At 44.8% G+C, this 24861-nt stretch overlaps 1 protein-coding gene across 4 annotated transcripts in view; it reads right to left on the bottom strand.

The window, feature by feature from the left end:
* The window catches only part of DYNC2H1 (dynein cytoplasmic 2 heavy chain 1), a 342976-nt gene that overhangs the window by 299325 nt on the left and 18790 nt on the right, over positions 1 to 24861 (bottom strand). For all 4 annotated transcript variants that reach the window (XR_006208595.1, XR_006208596.1, XM_042959288.1 and 1 more), the window contains exons 12-22: positions 23988 to 24183; positions 16939 to 17034; positions 13158 to 13310; positions 12198 to 12296; positions 9617 to 9756; positions 9306 to 9534; positions 8341 to 8468; positions 4393 to 4508; positions 3623 to 3750; positions 1340 to 1489; positions 209 to 414 (exon numbers count right to left, since the gene is read on the bottom strand). Coding sequence is in view for 2 of the 4 variants with exons in the window: in XM_042959288.1 (XP_042815222.1) it covers positions 209 to 414; positions 1340 to 1489; positions 3623 to 3750; positions 4393 to 4508; positions 8341 to 8468; positions 9306 to 9534; positions 9617 to 9756; positions 12198 to 12296; positions 13158 to 13310; positions 16939 to 17034; positions 23988 to 24183 (1641 nt within the window). In the remaining 2 variants the exon portion in view is untranslated. The remainder of the gene's footprint in view (positions 1 to 208; positions 415 to 1339; positions 1490 to 3622; positions 3751 to 4392; positions 4509 to 8340; positions 8469 to 9305; positions 9535 to 9616; positions 9757 to 12197; positions 12297 to 13157; positions 13311 to 16938; positions 17035 to 23987; positions 24184 to 24861) is intronic.

The following is a 24861-nucleotide window of genomic DNA, read 5'->3' as shown; positions in this document are numbered from 1 at the left end:
CCAGAAATTTGCTTCCTTTGACGTCCTTACAGACTCCACCCACAACTCCTAAGAAAGTAGTAGCATGAGCACTTAGAATTATCATTTTTAAAACTTCAGAAGTTTATATAGAAAAACATTAAGACAAACAGATACAAGAAAGCCTCTGGCCTAATACAGAGAAATATAAATCAAAATGTCTACTATCCATTTTAAAGAAAAAACATACACCAGCTTTTTCCTTATGACTTCAAGATCATCAAATTCAATCTTTTTCTCTTTTATTGACTTGGCGCTTTTATCAAGAGTACTTTGTGGGCCAGTTTCAATAATATCGTCACCAGGCTTTAGTTGGTCCCAACGAGCTTTAAATTTTTCCAATTCTTGGTAATAGATCTGAAGACGCGACTGAACGTTCCCTTTCATCACTTCGATCTATGAGCCAAAAGAGTTTGTGTAATTCAGTTTATAGTAAAATCTCACTTTATTTTCACATTTTATTTCTAACACTTTCTAGGTAGAGGTGAAAAACCACCAAAACAAATTTTTCAGAAGATTTTCAATTACTGACTTCAAGTACAATAAAATTTTGATGTCAAAAACATAGAATCAGACTATAAATATTCAGTAACGAGAGATATACTGCCTGCATCATCATTAAAAACTCATTCGTGTCAGGGGCACCTGGGTGGCTCAGTTGGTTGAGCGTCCAACTTCGACTCAGGTCATGATCCCATAGTCCGTGAGTTCGAGCCCCCCATCGGGCTCTGTGCTGATAGCTTGGAGCCTGGAGCCTGCTTCAGATTTGGTCTCCTTCTCTCTCTGCCCCTTCCCATGCTCTCTCTCTCTCACTCTCTCTCACTCTCTCACTCCAAAAATAAATAAAACATGAAAAAAAAAAACTCATTCATGTCATCAGCAGCATCCACCACAACTATCAGCAAAGTTGATGTGATAAGACACACTTGGCCAATGACCATCAGCTGTGCCACACCAGCAGGGAGCTGCGTAACCGAGGAGGCGTGTCCCAGTGTCCACGCAGAAGAGTACAACAGGTGTGTTTAACTACCAGGTGTCCCTTCAAAAGTCACCATACATAGCAGGCAAACATATTCATTCATAAGGAAAACCGAAAATACGATTACCTGAGTTCTCCATATGGTAGGAAATAAAGACAAAGTACGGGAAATGATCATTTAAATAAAGCATTTTACGGTACGGAAATACTGAGGGAGGCCAATTTCATCCACAATATAAAATTCCTACCTTCCTGAGCTCCAATGGAATAAAGATAAGCCAGAATCTTCAGTGAGAAAAAAATCAAGTTTCCATGTTAACACAATGACTAAAAGGTTCTTACCTGATCTTTAATCATAAGTTGGTGACTTTCCATCATCAACTCAAATTTATCCCACTTAGCCTTCAGATTGCTAATTGTTTCCAAACCTCCACCTGCCACAGTTCGTAAAAGTCTGTTTTTAACTTCAGCTTCTTGGAATAAGGGCAAAATCTAAAGGTTGAAGAAATAACAACACAAAAAACAACCTATTTTATCAAATTTCTTGAAAGATTCCATTTATTTTAGGGGTGTCTGGGTGGCTCAGTCGGTTAAGCGTCTGACTCTTGATTTCAGCTCAGGTCATGGGCTCACAGTTCATTGGTTGGAGCCCATGCATCAGGCTCCATGCGGACAGCAAGAATCTGCTTGGGATTCTCTCTCTTCTTTTCTCCCTCCCTCTCTCTCTCAAAATAAATAAATAAACTTAAAGAAAAAAAGTAAGTGGCGCCTGGGTGGCTCAGTTGGTTAAGCATCTGACTGCGGCTCAGGTCATGATCTCATGGATTGTGAGTTCCAGCCCTGCCTCAGGTGAGCATGGCCCCCCATCGGGTGAGCCCCACTTTTCTCTCTCCCTTGCTCTCTGCCCCTCGCTAACTTGTACCCTCTCTCCAAAAAATTAAAATAATAAATAAGTAAAATTTTTAAAAAAGATTCTATTCTAACCTGTTCTTGCTTTTTTAAAAATCAAGGTTTCTGTTCTAAATAATTTGTTAAATTCCTGGATATGAAGTTCCTAATACTTACTCATTACTATCTACAAACTCAACTATGGCACTCTACCAAAGAGGTTAAAAGGATCCTAAAGATGGTCACAAGGACTGAAGGAACCTGTGAGTCTGTAAAGACAATGCTCTAACTATTCCAGGTGAAGTTCTTATTAGAAATCTTCCACTCACAGGGAACTGTTACAAGGAGGCTTCTCAAAGAATGAAGATTAGGGATTAGGTAAGAACAGAAATAAACTATTCCAGGAACAGAAGGAAAAGTCACAAAGAAAGTATTGAAGAAAAGGACAACGGAGAAAGTGAAACTGAGTCATGACGTACTAGGAAGGCCAGAGAAGGCAGAAACGAAGAGTCAGGTTGTGGTTTCCACACGTGGACAGAACCCAGATTAGCCTGAGAAGTGAGTACCACAAACTCCCGGGCAGGGCCCTCCTTTCCTCCCCTGCAAGTCCACACGGCACCCGAGAGACGTGACGGCCCGATTCTGTATGGCCCCTGCTGCTTCAAACCCGGCAGCGTGACTCCCCTGCACCCACGGGTCGGCCCCAGGCCCCTGACTGTGGCTCGAGTGACAGGGACTCTTCCTACCACCGCTGCCACTTCCCACCTCGCGGGCGGAACAGCACAGCGTCTCTGTCTCTCCTCCTAGTTTCTGCGAAGGTACCTTTTCTGTCTCTCCTCTCGCTTCACTCACAGGGTCCTCTGCCGTCTCCTCTGACATCCCCACAGTAAATGCTGGGATGTCCTACCCTGCTCTGCACCCTCCATGGTCCGCCATCAACCACGTGGTCTCATCCAATCCCCTGGCTTCACAGTTCATGCGTGGAGAGATGACTTTTAAATTTATATCCAATTAATAAACGCAGTCTCCACTCTGAAGTCCCTATTCCTCCCTCAACTTCCGTCTGACGTCCCAACCCCCCACCACTTCCACTCTCCAGACACCTTCCCCCTCCAGCCACCCACATTCCCAGGAAATGCTACCATCAGCTTTCCAGGGGCCCAAGCCCAGCAGCTCGGACACACATTTACTCCTCTCTCTCTAACCCTCGCTGTGGAATGCGCCACAAAAGCATACGATTTCACCTCTCAGCGAGCTTTATCATATGAAGTCTATGACGCAGCAGGGACACATCAAAGTTTCTCTTGTCATTTGAGTTATGTCTCTTGCTGCTTCTAAACTTAGTTAAAACCATCCATAATATAATAACTCCATATGCAAGTGTGTGTGTACGTGTGTGAACATGTGTATTCCTAATTCAGCTCAAACCGCACACTTCCGGTTACAAACCCCGGAGGGAACAGCATGAATTACTAAGTTTAGTCTGATTCAGATGTGCCACATCCTAGCAGACTGTACCTACTCCTCAATATTAACTCTGACTCGGACTGTTTCACTGCACCAACATAGCACCAGAGTCCAACCATGAGCTCAGCAATTGGGCCAGATTATGTGGACTTCCTTACAATACTGAAATTATATGATGTTTCTCAACGGTCACATAAAATTACCTGATTGAAACATTCCAGTCCAATAAAAATCAATCAATAACTTTGATTTAACTTTGGCGATGCTCACCTCTGGTTTCCGCTGTTGGAGCCTACTGTATTGCAAATTTGCATCGCCAATCTCTTCCACAGACTGGGGCATGACTGTTAAGACGTCCATAGCCTCGGTTACAAATGCATCAATTTCATGTAAGTGAGCTGAACAGGTAACAGTGACACAGAATGTTATTATCACTAAAAATATTTCGCTGCATCATTTTAAAATCAAAGAGCACTGGAAGTACTCACCATATGGCATACGTTAAATCTTAAATTATTATTTGCTCATACGACAGAATTTTAAAATACAGAATAAGCAAAGAAATGCCTTGCCATACAAGTTTAGTTGTTTTACGTTATACCTCAAAATTTTGACAAAGTTAAAATGTACTCATTCTTAGTATATTTTACTCAAAATTGGTAACCTTTCCCTCCTTTAGCTAATATGCTAAAGCATCCCAGTTTCATGGAAAAAGACACAGTGCAGACTTTTGGAAAATCTTAGTAACTGAACAGATGAGAAGAAACACATGAGGGCAGAATCGCCTACCTTGCTCAGTACACAGGCACCAAACTGATACTGGCGCATGTTGTCAACAGCAAAACCGCCTCCACTTTTACTCTTAAAAGCTGGGCATGGGCTTTCCCACGTTACGAAAATTGCCATTTGAAGCCCATTTCATTTCATGATACTTTCCAGCTTGGTCGATTTTAATCACTGGGATTCACATTTCATACTATCAAAGTACATGCCTTTGTATATAACAGTAAGTTAAAATGAAAATCAAAAAGCATCCTTACCCTGGATGCACTTCTTCAAAGAAAGAACAAGCGTATCAAATAACTTCTGGATGAGATCATCAATCACAGTCTTCACGGGGTTACAATTAATATTTAAACAATCTACCTTGACCGCACTGAAAAATGCCAAATGACAGATTTTGACATGAGAAAGACTTATTAGAGGGAAAGAACCTCATTATAATGATTTTATATAATACATTTCAAAGTAACTCAAAAAGTATTATTGTAATCTCTAAGCACATTCAGATTTCATTTAGTAAAATGTTTTCCACGTACTATCAAGAAGTTTTCATGAAACAATGATTGTGTTACAATACTAAAGTTTTTTATCACCCAGTGTATCAGTTTTTTTAAAAGGACAACACATTAAAACCTCCTAGAGTGTCAACATGAATATACATAAACATTTACAAGCCCTGTATCTGTCACAGCATTTAATGTACTTATTTAAATATTTATTACATAAATTCGCTATTCTGCTAAGTACAAACAACAGTGATAAGGGACAGAAAAGACAGAAGGCAAATAGAGACTGTTAAGGCACTAAGACAACAACATGCCATCATTTCTACCTATCAAATTAACAAAAATGTAATGAATTGCTAATTCATGTCTTCAGTTGTGTAGGCAAAGAGAACTCTCACAAATTCGGATCAGAGCAGACGACCATGCGGCTTTCACGGGGAGCAAGTGAGCCATGAACACCAGGCCACTTGTCTTAACTAACTTCACCTTGAGAATTTATCCCAAGGAAATTTTCAGAGCAGATGCCGAGATTTTATATACAAGTATCTTCTTTAAAGCATTAATTATAATAGTGAAAAATTAGGAATAATTTGAATACAAAAATGGCTAATTGTATATCCACACAATTAAAAAATCACATTTTTGAGGGCTAATAACAGGACAAAATACTAAAGATTAGTGTTAAATAAAAATACCAGGATACAGTAGGATCCAAATTTTTCAGTATATGTACTATGTCCATAACATGAAACATTAAGAAGAGTTTCCACGCTCTAAAAAATTTATGAAACATTGTTTTAACTCAGAAAAAAAGGCATATACTGTTAAGAATATTAATTCTTTGCACAATATCCTTAATGCAAATTGTCATATTCTAAGCAGACTTTGCACCAGACTTGCTCATCAGAAAAAAATCTCATATCTTTCTTAAATTCACAAAATTTTTAAAAAGCCTGTAAATTATGGTCACAAAGATCATTTAAAAAGCTACTAATCCTTTTGGAAACACAGATCTAGGTGACATTTTACAAAGTAAATTATAGAGTTCAATACTCACTTTTATTATAAAAATCTTATTCTCTTAAAGATTTATTCTCAATCACCCACTGACTAGAGTGGTTTTAACTCCAGTTCTTAACCACTACGACATACCGATTTACTTCAACATGAAATTTTATACAATTTTTGAAATTCTGACATATAAAATGTCGAGATTGCTAATATTTGATAAAGATACATTATTTTAAGGGCACCTGGAAGGCTCAGTCAGTCAGTCACTCAAGCGACTCAGTGGGATTGAGCCCTGCATCAGGCTCTGCGCTGACAGAGCCTGCTTGGGATTCCCTCTCTTTCCCTTTCTCTCTGCCCCTCCCCTGCTCATGCTCTCTCAAAAAAAAAACCAAAAAACAAAAAATTTAAAAAATTTTAAAACAGATGATTTTAATAAACACTAAAATTAACTATGCCATATTTTGCTAATGAATTAGCATCACCACATGGTCTGATTACAGCAGAGTTTTACTCACCGACTATAGAATCCTGGGGACAGACCAACATTTCCCTTTCATTTGAAAATACTGGTAGCATGAAAATGAGGCTCCCTTCAGCCACAAATAAAATGGGATAGCCCTAGATAGGCTACCCCCAAATTATGGAGCCTCCACGTGGAGGCTGCTTGGGATTCTGTCTCTCCCTCTGCCCCTCTCCCCTACTGGCACTCTCATTCTCTCAACAACAACAACAAAATTAAAAAAACAAAAAACCAAAGACCGTATCCAATAGAGAAGAGAAACCTTGTACCCAAACATTACAAAAGCACTCTCTTCCCTACTTCCAACCAACATTAATGGTATATCATCATCTAACTCCTCTGACCTCAAACCCACAGGACATTTGTCTCTTTTCTGTTCCTCATCCCTCATCTTCCTCCAAAATTAAGACCTCTTAATACCTCATACTGTTTCATATTTCATAATGTTTCCTCTTCCCCATTTGGAGTACCAACAACTTAATTCAATTAATTACTGCTGGTCTTCTGGGTGATGACAGACTAAGCTCCCTTCCTCCATGGTCTCTTTCTCAAACCATACAACTCTCTCGTTCCAGACTAACACCCCTAATGTGCAGGTACTGACATCTTTTGGACGAGAAATCGAGAGCTAACCACTCTAATATGAATAAAATCCAAATTGCCCAATGGGAACGTAAAACTCTCCCAAATCTGTACCTTCATTACCCCTCTCCAGGAACAGGCCCTCTAGCCCCTAATAAAACGCTAATTCATCAAATTCTCAATTAACCAACTTATTTTCAGCATACAAACCCCTCTCCTGAGACACCCTGGTGCAACCTCCAGTTCTCGCTTTTCCTGTCAAAATTCCAGCTCAAGGATTTCTATCTGAATGAAACTTTCCCCAGTTTTGCCCAGAAAGGATGGGATGTCACCACCATGCTGTATACACTTCCCCAGCCCTTAGTTCAATCTCTAAAATGAGACACACTATTCTATCCGGTATTAATAACAATTAACAGTAAGTAACATACACTGCGAATGTCAGCCATACCAGTACTTTGTGTTCAAATTACTCATTTAATCCTCAAAACACCGTGTGATCAATATTACAGTTGTCGTAACTATTTTCTTTTGAGAGAGAGAGTGAGCGGGCACAAGCAGGGGAGGGCAGAGAGGGAGAGACAGAATCCCAAGCAGGCTCCACACTGTCAGCGCAGAGCCCAACATGGGGCTCAATCCCATGAACCGGGATATCGTGACCTGAGCCGAAACCAAGACTCGGATGCTCAGCCGACTGAGCCACCCAGGCACCTCTGTATTAACTATTTGAAAGCTGAGGAAATCGAGGCTCATGGGGTGTAAATGGCAGTCGCGGTCACGCAGCTGGGACCAGCCATCTGCCCCCAGAGCCCACTCCCTTAACCCCTGTGAGTACTGAGTCATGTGTCACTGCACCGGCAGACAGTAAGCAACGTGAGGTCCTCTCTTCCTCATCTTTATCCTCCCACGGGACAAGCTCTGCATATTATCCACGCTCACCCAATATTTGTTGAGACAATGAGCAAGTAGATTAACACAAGTGGTCTTATCCTTTAGAGGAAATACATGCACAGTTAAACAGGCCTGTCATAGAGCTTCCTACCAAGAGCGGTTCCAGTGGTAAGAATTTCAGGTAGGAGGGGGACTCCGTTCTCAAGTAGCTGGGTTATGACACGCCCCTCAGAGGGTCTCGGGCCCTACGTCGATGCAGCACCAGGCTGTGTGATTGCCACGGTATCCCGAAAGGAGGCAGAGCAGTACAAAGCCAGAGTCCAACGGCATTGGCTCGATATCCCGGAGCACGTTCTCACGGGCGAGTCTCAGCGCTCGTAGCCCGTGCCTGTGCGTGTCAAATGTCAGATCCTCAGGCCCCGATCGACTCCCCCCAGTTAGGTCCCAGCCGGCAGAACCTCCAGAAGAAAAATACCTTCGTCTCGGCACCCAACGCAGACGATACCCGAGAGCCAAGGCCAAGCTTTACGGGAGGCAGAAGGTGACTGACACGAGGCCACTACTGACGAGCACCCTCACCAGGTCATGACAACACTGGAACGTGACAGAAACTCTAACTTCTCAGGCCCCGGAGGCCGCCCTACTTCTTTCCCTTTTACTGAATGGGACTGAAACTCGACTCTAACTTCTCATACCTCGGAAGTCGTTCTACTTCTTTCCCTTTTATTTTCAGTGCTTTGAAATTTTTCTCCCAATCATGGACCGTAGAGAGATGTTTTTCCACTAGAGCTTCCATATCAACTTGTCCAATTACGATCCATTCCTATTAAAGAATGGAAAACATATTAAAGAAACAGAATTTATTAACATATAAAAAATTAGGGTCCAACTAATTAACACTGATAAAAAGGTACAGATGTAAGGTATTCAGGTAAATTTCAATTTAAGTACGCAAATATAACCATTACTGTAGAGCCTAAAAAAACTATTTAATATATAAAAGTGATCATCAAACTTTTTTTAAAAGACCACAAAACCCTTTTCTCAGATTCTCTTCTCAAATTTGATGTATCCAAATACAGAATCATTTGGCAAAGCCAAGGCTACAAATTTGAACGTATGCACATTCAATCAGTCCTAGAAACCCGACAGTCAGAAGCAGCACCCGGTGGCAACTGGGAGACCGGCCGACTTCTCAGTCACGCGTCTTGGGAGCGAAAGGAAGGACGAGGGACACAGCTGGGGTCTCTCCCCATTGAGCAGCCAAGGTTCACTCCAACACGAGGAGGAAGTGAAATCCTCTCCACCTCACTACATCTGAGACCTCACTCCAAGGGCCGCTCGATTCCAAGAATGAATGAAAGGAGATAGTTTCCCAAGAGGAGTTAAAATGGACACAACAGAATCTTGTCACATCCCAAGCTGATGCAACTAGTTTCTCAATCTTCAAAGAGTCAAAGACAAAAAAACCTTAGTGTAACTTGGTTCTCATCTGTGGTGTAAGTCTGGGTTGTACAGGAATCCTCACACTGGCTCCCCACCTTGCCGTACTTTTACGTTATGCCACACAAGATAAACCGCAGATCAGTACACTTAATACTCACTCAACCAATCAGATGAAACGTTGTAACAGAATAACAGACAATTACAAGCTCCATACCTTATGTTGGTGTAAAACAGCTGATAATCTCCTAAACAGATCTTCTGCTTTGCTGAAAATAGTCAAAAATCCACTTGCATTTCTATCAATCATAACAGAAAAAATGGACTCATCTCCGGCCTCACCCACTCCCCTAAACTGATTAGGAATGCCAATGAACCTCTTCATTTCTCTGTAATATTTAGCCCGGATTTCTTCAAGAGGAGGCCTGAATTGTAACCGTCCCTGTCTGAAAACAAAGAAATAGCTTTAACATATGAATTACTGGAAAAACATGGTCTGAAAATGAAAGGGGCTGTAAGAAAGCTTACTTGTGCACTAGGTCTATGCTTATTTCTGGCAGGTTCTCATTCAGTGCCTCCAGGCCCATCTGATACTGGTGTTCGAGGGCTTTGTACAGCTGGTGATTCCAGTGCTGCTTCCACGCACGCATGTCACCGGCCTGGAACCCCTGATAGGTTAGAGTCACGTTTTTTATTTAAAAACCAGGTGACAGAATGGATGTGGGGAATAAGCTTCCGAACTCCCTGGGCCTGCACCCATGGGTTAACAAGGCACAGAGAATTACAAGGCCATGGGATGCTCTCATCCAAGTTTACGTCAACAAGATCGGGCGAATAAGGACAGAGAAGGGGGGCCAAGTCCCCCAGAATAGAGAGGGGGGGCAAAGGCCCCCAGAATAGAGAGAGGGGACAAAGGCCCCCAATACAAAGGTGTATGAGGTAAACAAGATTAGGCATTCAGAGCAAAAACACCCCCCCACCACCCATTTAGTACTAGAGCAGAAAGCTGCTTTCACAGGAGGGAAGGCTGAAGTTAGGTAAACAGGTAAATTGGGCTATAGACCCTGTGGGGCAGTGAAGCTGCCCAGAGCGGAGATGATTAACAAAAGAAAGGTGCATTTGCAGTGATAGGTATTGAGGAGGGCACCTGTTGGGACGAGCACTGGGTGTTGTATGGAAACCAATTTGATAATACATTTCATTGTCCTTCAACAACAACAAAAGAAAGGTGCCTTGTCAACCCTGAGGTCACGTGTCCTACCTGCCTCGTCCCCTAGGCTAAGACAAACAAAGATGTTGCCTCCTGTCCTCTGTAAACAACCTTCCGCCAGGCTGCCCGGTGCCCCGACGTTGTTGTGTCTTAACCCAAACCCCTAACCCCGAATGTCTTCAAGACCCCCTTTCCCTCATGTCCACAAGTTAATGTTCACAGATTCATTGTCCCTTTGTGCACGTCCATTGCCATGTTTGTAAGCCTTCTGATCCCAATAAAAGCGGAGCAAGGGCCCTTATTTGGGGCTCTTGTCTTTTCTGGACATTAGTCATCTCTCGCTTCAATCCTGCGTCCCACTCTCTTGCTCCACAAGAGAGAACTTTAGACTTAGATTCTACGACAAATGGGGTCTTCATTTAAAGCATTTATATCGTATATAGTGAAATTATAAGCAAAAAACAAACAAAAAAAACAACCCATTTTTAACATCTTAAAACATGCAACTCCTTCACTGCTACCTGTAGTAGGACAGTTTATATAAAGTCAAATATAAAAATTTCCAAGCTTCATGCTTTTAAATAGTCCACAAAAAAACCGGCAAAATTTAAAATATCAAATTAACGTTAAGTGGATGTTATATATGGGCTTTATACTATGGCGCTAAAAAAAAGTCAGTGGTTTATTTGATCAACTTCTTAGACCTCTTTCTAAAACCCCCATCAAGTGCAGCTCTTCTCTTCCTTCTTCACCCCTTAAATAATCCACCGCACATTTTTAAAAAATAATCAACTGAAAAATATGAAGGTGCTCAAGACAGTTTATACTCTTTGTGCTTCCATATAACCATAAATACATTAATGCTAACACTTGTTTTTTCTTCAAGATCTAAGAATTGGGAGCTCCCAGGTGGCTCAGTCGGCTAAGTGTCTGACTCTTGCTTTCAGCTCAGCTCATGATCTCGGGGTTCACGAGTTTAAGGCCTGGATCAGGCTCTGTGCTGGCGGCACAGAGCCTGCTTGGGATTCCCCCTCTCCGGCTGTCTCTGCCTGCCACCCTCCACCCCTGTGTGTGTGCGCACATGCTCCCTCTTTCTCAAAAGAAAAAAAGAAATAAACTTAAAAAGAATTGAAAAAAAATCTCAGGGCACCGGGTGGCTCAGTCGGTTAAGCATCCAACTTCAGCTCAGGTCATGATCTCATGGTTCGTGAGATCGACCCCACATAGGACTCTGTGCTGACAGCTCAGAGCTGGAGACTGCTTCGGATTCTGTGTCTCCCTCTCTCTCTGCCCCTCCCAAACTCACACTCTGTCTCTCTCTGTCTCTCTCAAAAATAAATAAACATTAAAAAAAAATTTTTTTTAACCTAAGAACTGAAAACTACATGTAAACAGATAAGACACGTAATTCATCCTCAGCTAAGACACCCTACCACAGACCGGGCAGGAGCCTCTGTGCATTACACTTACATAAATACCATAATTTATCAAAATGTGTATAGAAATGGAATTTTACCCAAAAAAAAGGAAAACACTCTGAAACGGTTATTTCAATTACTGGGCTTCTGCCCAACTTCGCTTCATGTTCTACACATGTCTCCACCAGCTAAAAGAAAACTAAACAATGGTAACGTTTAAGCACCAAGTCAAAGAAACTACTAAGTCTGAACTGAGAAACTGGACGTTCCAAAAGATAAATGAAAACTTATTTTTATATTTTTAAATGTAAATGCATTGCTAATTTGTGGTCTTTATATACAATTCAGTAGAACTCTACATTTATTAGAAATTTCTTAGTAAAGATTTACAGATAACCTTTATGAACTCGTCCTCAACTCCTATATTTACCTTCTGAAAAGATCACATTCAAAGAGTAGACACCAAGGAAAACATAATTACCTGGGCTTCTACGCTTGCTAAGCCAGTTCTCAGTTCTTGTAATCCATCTTTCCAACGCTGCTGCTGCCGAAGCAGATCAATGTTCATGAGAAAGATGACCTGTTAAAAATTAAAGCACAGCAGTCGCAAAGTAACCCTGGAAAAGCAGTAACTTTTCGGTAGGAAAACCTGACAGACACCAACCACCTCAACCGAGTGATCAAGATTAATTCAACCGATAGTAAGACATAGAAATAACTGATTGATACCCCGACAAAGGCAAACATCGCTGCTGCGGTATTTCTGTCAGAACCGCATCACCGTGATCTAAGAATGAGAGAGCTTCATACAAACCACATTGAGACACTTTCTACAAAAAAATGACTGATTCTGTAACAAGTATCAAGGTGATGACAAGCAAGGAAAGTCTCAGAAGGAGGAGGAGACTACAGAGACTCAACGACCAAATGCAACAAGACATCAGTGGAAAAGCTGTAAAATTCAAAACCTGCCTATTGCCTAGTTATCATAAATGTAGTATGGTTATTCAAGTTGTTAACAACAGAGGAAGTCAATAAGTGTGAACTCTGTACTATTTTGGCAACCGTAAGTCTGTTAAATAATTAGACTTCCAAATAAGTAAAAACTATTTCAAATTATAACACACGGTGCCTGGGGGGTTCAGTCAACTAAGCATCCAACTCTTGATTTCAGTCCAGGTCATGATCTCACAGTTTGTGAGTTCGAGTCCCACCCACGTCAGGCTCTGTGCTGACAGTGCAGAGCCTGCTTGGGATTCTCTCTCTCTCTCTCTCTCTCTCTCTCTCTCTCTTACTCTCTCTCTCTGCCCCTGCCCTGCTCTGTCCCTCTCTCAAAAACAAATAAACTTTTTTTTTTAATTTAAAAAGAATAAAATTACATCCCAATTACCATTTTAATAATACTCTTCATAGATTACCTAATTGTACAAATAAAACCTACCTTTTCACAAAATGTAGTGTGCCATTTTCTCAGTTTTCTATTTTCAGTGGCAAGTCGTTGGGCAGCATTTTGGAGCTTTTGAATGTAGGCTTCTAATTCTTTAGGATTATCCCAAGTAATCTGTGACTTTCCCCCACTTCCTGCTTTTGAATTCTAAGGTACAACAAATGTCATTTAGCGATACAATGCATTTCTTTTTTCCACAAGATTTCACACTGTCCATCTTCAGTCCAGTTATCCCTAACACTATCTGCAATGAGGACGCATAGAGTAATGCTTCCATTTTATAAACAATAAGGATAAGGCAATGTGGCAAAATGAATAGCTCCCTCCCTCCCAAGTTTCCTCTCTTAGAGTGAAACAGCCCTAGATGAGCTAGATTGACCTCTCTGTCTCTCTCTCTCTCTCTCTCTCCCTCTCTCTCTCTCTCTCTCTCTCTCTCTCTCTCTCACACACACACACACACACACACACACACACACACACACACAGGAATGACAGGTGGAAGGCAGCAGACAACCTTGAGGCCTGGAGAGCTGAGGAGAGACACATGCACACTTCCTCACCGTCTCCATATGTGCAGGACAGGGCGATGGACACGCCTCCCACCAGGAGCCACCTCCAAGAAGCCGGCTCCCTCTGGCCAAAGGACTGGGAACACTGTGGTCCAACGGAACCTTTAGCAATACCCACCCTACTCTGGCCAAACACCAACAGAAATGCCACAGCTCTGCAGCCTGAGCAGGACCAAACAGGGGGCTGACCCTCCAACCACCAATCAAAGGCCAGGAGTATTCAAGTCCTCGTCAAGGGAAGGCTGGCTGAGCAACGAGCTGCCCACCCCCGGGCAGGCAGGTCAGTCCAGTGCTCCCTCCCAGCCACGTGAACGGGGCTCGAGAAGGGGCCAGGCTCATACCCTGCTTAGGGGGCAGCACAGGCCAGGCCCACCCTCAAGGGAAGGTGTCAGTGCCCTGAAAGGGCCACTCAACTCGCACTCCCTCACGGGAAGCCGCCCAAGTCCAGGACGGTTCCTGCGGGGCCCAGCGGAGTGTGGAGCACACACACTCACTCGGGGATCACTACGCTTCATTCCATCACAGAGAAACGCTACTCAGAAAGGACCGCAAACTCAAAAGCTAAGACCATGACAGCCAGGAGGAAGTAGAAGATTCTGAAAGTGCTAACAGATCTGTCAACTGTGACTTTCATTTCTGGTAACAATATCCTTCGGTAAAGGGGGGAATACAAACATTGCGGGACAAAGGAAAAGACAAGAAAATCCGTTGCAAAGCTGCTCGTAAGACATGGCTAAAGCCAATTCTCTCAGTAAGGACTTCAAAAGCAAAGGAAAACTCTGGGATTAGGGAAATGTCAATATAAAATAAACTGTCCTTCTTGTGAATTTCTTAAATCCTACCTGATGACTGAAGCAAAAATCAAAACCCCATGTGCCTGGTGCTGTGTGCACACAGACAGTACTACACACTCAGGACAAATATGTAAGGATGGAGGGGAGAAAGTGCCCAACAGCAGCCAGGTTTCTACACGTCCTTGACGTGCTGCCTGGCAAGGCAGGGGCTCACTCACGTCCAGAATACAGCAGACCCTCCATACGCAGCCACTGAATGGATGAAACGCAATCTATTCAATCCAACAGAGCACTCCGTGCAACAGCCTAGAAAGCATGAATGAGCAACCACCACACGTGACCCACTGTCGCACTGCTAGAGGTCACGAAGGTAAGTAAGTCAGAGTCCCTGCCCTCGGAGACAGCGAGTGGCCAGAGGATTAGAAAGAACCTCGGCGTTCTTGCTCCTTCCATCTTGGTTTCTTCTCTACTATTCGGTCTCATTTAACATATGCTAATTTAATGATGTACTTCTCACAACCCAATTTCTCATAGAAATATCAACAGATGTTTCTTTGAGTATATTTATTAGAGAAGAAAAAGTCCTAAAGGTGTGCAATTAAACATTATCTATTTGGTAAAAAGGGGTAAAAAAATAATAAAATATTTCCCATTTTCAAAAGTACCCTTGTAACAGGTACAGAAAAAAAATTTAAAGGATATACTCCAGACTGCTAACAATGGCCATCTCTTGGTGATACAGTTTTAAAACACCTTTTTTCCTCTTGTTTACCTGTGTTTTTTAAACTTTGCATTATAAAGTTTGGAGCTTTTGCAATAAAAAATTTTTCATTAAAAAAATTTTAAAAATTTAAAAATCTGTAATATGAATTATAGGACTTGTTGTAAATTGTAGGCCTGAGAACTAGTGAGCAGAACAAAGTTAATGTAGTAGATCTGACTGCCATCCCTTAAAGGCCTATTTAACATCCTGACCCTGACGCGGCCCTGGCACCTGCACACGTGGATCTTGGAGGCCCCCCACCACCCTAACTTGTAAGACAGCTCATGGTAGCTCAACCACACAGTTTATACTCAACACTTGATCTCCTTCTGGGCATCTGGAAGTTTGGTACATTATCAGGCAGAAGATACCTCCAGGACGAGTCCCCCAAAAGTACCCAGGTACAGAGTCTCTAATGGTCTTCCCGGTGAGAAAACATCACATGTATTACAACTTGTGATGGGGAGCAGGGCGGGGGTGTGGGGGCAGGTGGAGGACGCCCTGTGTGGGTCCACAGGGAGGGGTTCCTGACAGCCAGCGCCCCGTTTGCCCAGCCTTCGTTCCAGGCCCTTCCCTGTATGGACTCTGCTCTGCACCTCCTGCTGTAGGAGACCATAAGGAGATTGGCCGTGAGTACAACTACACCATGACCTAGCAGTCCTCCTACAAAAGCACAGAAACTGGGCGCAGTCTTGAGGAAAATCACAACCACTGATCCACTTGCAAATAAAACAGTAAGAAAAGGGTATAAAACAATAAGAAAAGCTACAAGTCACATAGCAATAGTATAGTTTGAAAACTAGTGTAGGTTTTCCTAATGCCATACGCATGGATATTTAAATAAGCACAGATAAAAAAAGCCAAGTAAATCTCAAAGTATAAAATCAGGAGATGACAGAAAAGCATTAAAGACTGGTATATAGGGCCTCACAATTCAGGGGCGCCTGGGTGGCTCAGTCAGTTAAGCATCTGACTCTTGATCTCAGCTCAGGTCATGACCTCACGGTCGCATGGGTTCCAGCCCCGCATAAGGCTCTGTGCTGACATCTCAGAGCTGGGAGCCTGCTTGGGATTCTGTGTCTCCCTTTCTCTCTCTGCCCCTCCCCCACTCACACTTTGTCTCTGTCTCTCTCAAAAATAAAATTCTTTTTAATGTTATTTATTTTTGAGAGAGAGAGAGACAAGAGTGCAAATGGGGGAGGGACAGAAAGATACAGGAGAGATACAGAATCCCAAGCAGACTCCAGGCTCTGAGCTGTCAGCACGGAGCCGGACATGGGGCTCCAACTCACAAACCACGAGATCATGACCTCAGCTGAAGTCAACACTTAACCGACTGAGCCACCCAGGTGCCCATGAAAAATAAACTTTAAAAAAAAAAAAAGACCTCACAATTCAGTGAATAAGTAAATATAATAGCACACAAGTTGTATACTACATGTATTAATTCACTGGATCAAACTCAGCACCTGAATATGTGAAACACTACAACCACTTAAATCTACAAGTGTTACTTGTTAAAAGTGAAGGAAGTCACTGGGGAACAAAACTTTGATCAATATTAAGCTGAAGGGTACACTAAAAAACTAAGAAACAAGAAACACCTCACAAGTAAAATCTAATTATTATAACACAGAAAGTCCATTTACCTTAATTATCTGTTCAAATGCTAATGCAGATTGTAACATCATTGGTCTCTGACTTTGAATCATTTGTTGATCGATGGAATTGTAAAAATGTGCCACCTACAAAGTAAAAGTACAATTAGCAACAATCATTAATAACTAAGACACTTAATTTTTCACCTGTTTTCATTTTTACTTGTTTGAACGGAAACATCAATGCTTCTCATCGTAAGATTTAACAAGAAGCAGCTTTTCATCTCTAATACAGCACTGCTGCCCATGTTAACATAGGCAGTCACTCCTTGCTGAGTTCCCACAATGTGCCAAGTCCCGTCCCAGGGGCTGATTAAACAAAGACTAGAAAACCCAGTCCCTGTGACCAAGAAGTTCACAGTCTCAGGGGAAATATGGAAGAAACCAGTAAAGCATATCAAATGCTAAAAACTGAACTCTTCACTCCTGCAACTCTGCAAACGTGTTCCTTTGTCAGCATTTAACAATTAATCCACTTCTCAGACCAAGAGATCCTTGAGTTGTCCTTTACTTTTCTTTTACATCCCACATCAATGAAGTCTACTGACTATACTTTTTGTTTGGTTTTTTATTTATTTTTTACTCAAATTCTAGTTAGTAACATACTGAGCAGTATTGGTTTTGAGAGCAGAATTCAGTGATTCAGCTCTCACCTGCAACCCCTGGGGCTCATCACCAGGTAACTCATCCTCCCACCCTCCCCCCCTCCAGCAGCCCTCAGGGTATTGTCTGTACTTAGGACTCTCCTGTAGACAGGATGCCTGGTCTCTCAGTCCATTGAGAGTCTGACTTCAGCTCAGGTATTATCTCAACTCACAGGTTGTGGGATAGAGTCCTGCATTGGACTCTATGCTGACAGCAAGACTTGCTTGGGATTCTGTCTGTCTGTCTGTCTGTCTCTCTCTCTCTGTCCCTCCCCCACACACCAACACACTCCCTTTCTCTCTTTTGAAATAAACTTAAAAAAAAAAGTCTCTTGTGGTTTGTTTTCTTCTCTTTTTCCCTCCCTTCCCAGATGTTCATCAGTTTTGTTTCTTAAATTACACGAGTGAAATCATGAATTTGTCTACTGCCTACACTTTTAAAACATACGTTACAGGCAACCATGTCACGCACGTCCACCAACCCCAAGGAGAGTGAGCACCCCGTCGCTCGACAAGACCAGTGTGGCCGTCTCCAAACTGGTCTGTCTCCAGCGGTGGCTTCCTAGTGTCTGTTCAAAGCATTCAAAGAAGCCAGAGTGGTCCTTCCTAAAGATAAGTCACACTATTCTATACGCTCCACCAAAACTCCCGATGAGTCCCCACTGCATGTGAGAATAAAACCCCAAATCCCAACACTCTCACCTAAAACCTTCCACTGGCTTCCCAATACGCTGTCGGATAAAACCCAAATCCCCAAGCCATGCCGCTCCCCCAGAACATACGTTTTGCATAAGCTGCCCCACCACAGAGCCTCACCGCAGGGCGGCCACGCTGGGCTCCTTGCTGCTCCTGTGACCTCCAGGGGAGTCTCCCTCAGGAGCCACGTGTGAACGTCCTGCACCCAACAGCCTTCCTCCAGACACCTGCAAGCTTCTGGGTCTTCCCAAATATCACCTTTCAAGGCCTACCCTGACCACTCTGTATAACACTGCAGTCTCTGCTCCAATCGTTTTTTCTTTTGCTTCACAGTACTTAGCACTACACTAGCTCCCAAATTACAACACCTGCTTCAAGAACAGCATCTAGCAAACAGTAGGCACTTGGTAATTATTTCTTCAATCAAGGAATCAAAAACCAGAGATACCTACAAGGTACACTGATGAACGAAAGAGCAACTGTCAACTCTGTTGGGGGAAAAAGAGAGGTTCAGGAAAGCAGATCAAGTGGACACCATGGAGTAAGTCGAAGGAATTGAAAACGATGGTCTTTTCATGTCTGTATCCCCAGCACCTCACAATACACTTGGCCCAGAGTACATTCTTAAAACATATTTCCTAATTTTACAGACGGTCTGCTTCCTGCCACTAGTACACATAAAAATAGGCTGCATTTGGTGGAGGATATCCAGGGTACTTATCCTACACCACAGTCGCAGTCCAAGAAAAAGCCTATTCCAGAACACTAGAAGCAAAAGAATGCACAGTATTACAGCAATCTGGCTGAGCTACTCTCTAACCAACTCCCACTTCCCACTCCCTGCTCCGGCTGAATTCTGGCTCAGAAGTGAAGGTACGTGTAAACGGATCTCCCCAGGGGAAATGCCGATGCTACATGACCACACTCGTCCTTGGAGCTCCTGTGTTGTGCACTAAATACACAGTATACGAGAGTGAGCAAGCCTCTCTGCTTTCGAAGACGCAGCCCCTCTGTGTAACACTCACCGACCCCACCCTCGTGCTCCTGAGAGAAGCCACATACCCCTCCAGGCTCACAAAAACAGCATTCCTCCGTAAGGATTTACCTGATACTGCCTCTACCCCTACCCAGGAAATAACTGAAAATTGCCACCTCTATGCTTTCCTGGGACTTTACAAAATCTTTAATAGAGTACTCGTAATATATTACCTATTTTTTTAATGTTTATTTACTTTTGAGACAGAGAGAGAGAGAGACAGACAGAGAGACAGAGCATGACTGGGGGAGGAGCAGAGAGAGCGATACCCCAGAATCGGAAGCAGGATCCAGCCTCCACAGTCAGCACAGAGCCCAACACAGGGCTCGAACCCACGAACCACGAGATCATGACCTGAGTCGAAGTTGGATGCTCAACTGCCTGAGCCTCCCAGGTACCCCAATACCTATTTTATCAAGTTTTCACTTATCTGTCATCAGTACATAAACTTAATGGAATAAATATGGGCTTTGGAGCCACCTTTGGTATCAAATCCCAGCTTCGTAACTTACTAGCTACGTGGCATCAGAAAAACTATGTTATGAATCGGATCCCCAATTAGTAATGTGAAAAACGGGGAGTTAACAGAAATAACATAAATAAGGTATTTACCAGAAGGCCTGATATTTATGAGGATTCATTGTTTGTTTCGCTCTCTCCCTCTAGACCAGTGGTTCGCAACCATGGTTGATTTGCACCCAAGGGGACACTTGGCAACGTCAGGAGACACCTTTGAATGTCAATACTAGGCAGGTGCTACCGGCCAGAGAGGCTACCCAACACCCTAAAATGCAGAGGACGCCCCCACAGAAAAGAAGTGGTGCAAAATGTTAACAGTGCTGAGGCCGAGAAACCATGTGCCAGAATACAGCAGCCACGTATTCATCTCACACCCTCGCTACACTGTGCACAGCAGTACAGGTGCTCAGTGGATCCTCGCTCAAAGAACAGATGGAGAGCCAGACAGGCAGGATACTGCTCTGGCCTCTAATATATTGTTCCTGACCACTAAGACACCACTCCTGCCCCTGAGACACCTCTCCTGCCCCTGAGACACCTCTCCTGCCCCTGAGACACCACTCCTGCCCCTGAGACACCTCTCCTGCCCCTGAGACACCACTCCTGCCCCTGAGACACCTCTCCTGCCCCTGAGACACCACTCCTGCCCCTGAGACACCTCTCCTGCCCCTGAGACACCACTCCTGCCCCTGAGACACCACTCCTGCCCCTGAGACACCACTCCTGCCCCTGAGACACCACTCCTGCCCCTGAGACACCACTCCTGCCCCTGAGACACCTCTCCTGCCCCTGAGACACCTCTCCTGCCCCTGAGACACCTCTCCTGCCCCTGAGACACCTCTCCTGCCCCTGAGACACCTCTCCTGCCCCTGAGACACCACTCCTGCCCCTGAGACACCACTCCTGCCCCTGAGACACCTCTCCTGCCCCTGAGACACCACTCCTGCCCCTGAGACACCTCTCCTGCCCCTGAGACACCACTCCTGCCCCTGAGACACCACTCCTGCCCCTGAGACACCACTCCTGCCCCTGAGACACCTCTCCTGCCCCTGAGACACCTCTCCTGCCCCTGAGACACCTCTCCTGCCCCTGAGACACCACTCCTGCCCCTGAGACACCACTCCTGCCCCTGAGACACCACTCCTGCCCCTGAGACACCTCTCCTGCCCCTGAGACACCACTCCTGCCCCTGAGACACCACTCCTGCCCCTGAGACACCTCTCCTGCCCCTGAGACACCTCTCCTGCCCCTGAGACACCACTCCTGCCCCTGAGACACCTCTCCTGCCCCTGAGACACCACTCCTGCCCCTGAGACACCACTCCTGCCCCTGAGACACCTCTCCTGCCCCTGAGACACCTCTCCTGCCCCTGAGACACCTCTCCTGCCCCTGAGACACCACTCCTGCCCCTGAGACACCTCTCCTGCCCCTGAGACACCACTCCTGCCCCTGAGACACCACTCCTGCCCCTGAGACACCTCTCCTGCCCCTGAGACACCACTCCTGCCCCTGAGACACCTCTCCTGCCCCTGAGACACCACTCCTGCCCCTGAGACACCACTCCTGCCCCTGAGACACCTCTCCTGCCCCTGAGACACCTCTCCTGCCCCTGAGACACCACTCCTGCCCCTGAGACACCTCTCCTGCCCCTGAGACACCTCTCCTGCCCCTGAGACACCTCTCCTGCCCCTGAGACACCTCTCCTGCCCCTGAGACACCTCTCCTGCCCCTGAGACACCACTCCTGCCCCTGAGACACCACTCCTGCCCCTGAGACACCTCTCCTGCCCCTGAGACACCTCTCCTGCCCCTGAGACACCTCTCCTGCCCCTGAGACACCACTCCTGCCCCTGAGACACCACTCCTGCCCCTGAGACACCACTCCTGCCCCTGAGACACCACTCCTGCCCCTGAGACACCTCTCCTGCCCCTGAGACACCTCTCCTGCCCCTGAGACACCTCTCCTGCCCCTGAGACACCACTCCTGCCCCTGAGACACCACTCCTGCCCCTGAGACACCACTCCTGCCCCTGAGACACCTCTCCTGCCCCTGAGACACCACTCCTGCCCCTGAGACACCTCTCCTGCCCCTGAGACACCACTCCTGCCCCTGAGACACCACTCCTGCCCCTGAGACACCTCTCCTGCCCCTGAGACACCTCTCCTGGCCCTGAGACACCTCTCCTGCCCCTGAGACACCTCTCCTGCCCCTGAGACACCACTCCTGCCCCTGAGACACCACTCCTGCCCCTGAGACACCTCTCCTGCCCCTGAGACACCTCTCCTGCCCCTGAGACACCTCTCCTGCCCCTGAGACACCACTCCTGCCCCTGAGACACCACTCCTGCCCCTGAGACACCACTCCTGCCCCTGAGACACCTCTCCTGCCCCTGAGACACCTCTCCTGCCCCTGAGACACCTCTCCTGCCCCTGAGACACCACTCCTGCCCCTGAGACACCACTCCTGCCCCTGAGACACCTCTCCTGCCCCTGAGACACCACTCCTGCCCCTGAGACACCTCTCCTGCCCCTGAGACACCTCTCCTGCCCCTGAGACACCTCTCCTGCCCCTGAGACACCACTCCTGCCCCTGAGACACCTCTCCTGCCCCTGAGACACCACTCCTGCCCCTGAGACACCACTCCTGCGCCTGAGACACCTCTCCTGCCCCTGAGACACCACTCCTGCCCCTGAGACACCTCTCCTGCCCCTGAGACACCTCTCCTGCCCCTGAGACACCTCTCCTGCCTCTGAGACACCTCTCCTTCCCCTGAGACACCACTCCTGCCCCTGAGACACCTCTCCTTCCCCTGAGACACCACTCCTGCCCCTGAGACACCACTCCTGCCTCCGAGACAACCTCTCCTGCCCCTGAGACACCTCTCCTGCCTCCGAGACACCACTCCTGCCCCTGAGACACCACTCCTGCCCCTGAGACACCTCTCCTGCCTCTGAGACACCTCTCCTGCCCCTGAGACACCTCTCCTGCCTCTGAGACACCACTCCTGCCTCTGAGACACCACTCCTGCCTCTGAGACACCACTCCTGCCTCTAAGATACCGTTCCTGCCTCTAAGATACCGTTCCTGACCTCTAAGATCTGTTAATTACATGAGCGAAAAGACAAAACACAATACTACAGAAAAGCGTTCAAGACTGATGTGCAAACTGCATACGGAATAAGGACGGATCACCCAAAGGAAGACAAAACAAAGAAAGAGATTTCTAAGTGGGGAATTAGGGATGAGTCTGAGTTTTCTACTAAGAAGGAACAGGTATCCATGCATGGAGACACGTTCAGAGGAGAACCGGGTCTTGTGTGATTGAAGCATAGGGCACAACCTGAAGGGGATGAGTCCAGGGGGTGAAGGCCACAACCAGTCAGGTCAGTTAGAGCATGATTAACAAGGGCCTGAGGACTGTGCTAAAGAGACACACAACGAGGGGTAATAGTTGGCTTTAAACAGGGAAATGTGGGGCACCTGGGTGGCTCTATGGGTGAAGCATCTGACTCTTGATTTCGGCTCAGGTCATGACCTCATAGTTCATGAGTTTGAGCCCGCACTGGGCTCTGCGCTGACAGTGCGAGCCTACTTGGCGCTTGCTCGCTCTCTCTCTCTATCTCCCCCCCTGCCTGCTTCTGCCACTAACAAACATTTGCCTGCTCTCTTTCTCAAAATAAATAAGCAAACTTTAAAAAACATTAAAAAAATAAACAGGTAAATGATATGATGGCAATGTGCTGAACAGACAGACCCAGGAAATGACCAGAAATAGAGACTAGTCCATCAGCCTTGTAAATCTCTAAGAACCTGCCTACTGAAGGTGAGCGGAGGACAGAGGACGCTTTGGTTAGAAAGTCCTTTAATATCCATGCATGTAACATGAAAGAAAAGGAAAAAGAAAATTACATTCTAATTTTCCAAATGTTTTTAGAATGAATATCAATACTTCAAATTAATGAATTCCTCTATAGGCTTAAAAAGCAAATTTTGTAAAGCAGTCATTTAGCAAACCATAATTTCACAAGACTCACTGGTGCTATTCTATTAGCCTAAAAAATAACAAAAGTAGAAAATGAAGCCCTTAAAATAGTCTAATGCAATGAACTCAGAACAGTCATATATTCAAAAATGTAATGCCATACTTGTTTAAGAATAATTGCTTGCTTGCAGAATTTCTGTGCAATGTTTGCAACTTGCTGTATTTTGGCAGGAATAACAAAGCCAAGAGCAGAAAGCTGACGAACTTCTCTCAGGAGAATCACCAACCGATCTGAATAATGCACCTTTAATGATCCATCACTAGGATCCAATTCCATAATTCGACTATTAGCCTCGATGCTACAAAATAAAATAACTTCTTAAGTTTCACATTCTCACTCTTGACATAAAAAACACAATAGTTTTTATACCTCTTCTATAAATATAAAATTAACTCAAAGTAAAAAAAAAAAAAATTTTAATCATAGTTTCCAAGTAATCTTTTTTTCTACATGTTATCTCACAATTCAGATCTTGGTAATAAACTGCAATACCCAAACTACACCATCACATTAATATTTCACTCAAGCAGTTTTTTGAAGTCAGAAAAATCAGTTGCTTAGCCTTCAGCTAAGACTCAAAACTCACATCATATTCACCATAAACAGAAAAGGTTTGGGGGAACCTGGGGGGGGTTCAGTCAGTTAAGCAACCGACTTCAGCTCAGGTCATGATCTCACCATTCGTGAGTTTGAGCCCCGTATCGGGCTCTGTTCTGACAGTTCAGAGCATGGAGCCTACTTCAGATTCTGTGGCTCCCTCTCTCTCTGCCCCTCCCCTGCTTGTGCTCTCTCTCTGTTTCAAAAATAAACACTAAAAAAATGTAAAAATTTAAAAAAAGAGAAAAGGTGGTGATTCATCTTCTAAAGGGTACCTTAGATTTTTTTTTTTTTTTTTTTTTTTTTTTGAGTCAGCCTACTTGGCCCTTTAATACTTTCATTAAAGCATCAATGATAGGGGCGCCTGGGTGGCTCAGTC

Source organism: Panthera tigris, chromosome D1 (assembly GCF_018350195.1).
Source record: "Panthera tigris isolate Pti1 chromosome D1, P.tigris_Pti1_mat1.1, whole genome shotgun sequence".
In the NCBI taxonomy this organism is placed as follows: domain Eukaryota; kingdom Metazoa; phylum Chordata; class Mammalia; order Carnivora; family Felidae; genus Panthera; species Panthera tigris.
This window is presented reverse-complemented; position numbering and strand designations above follow the sequence as displayed.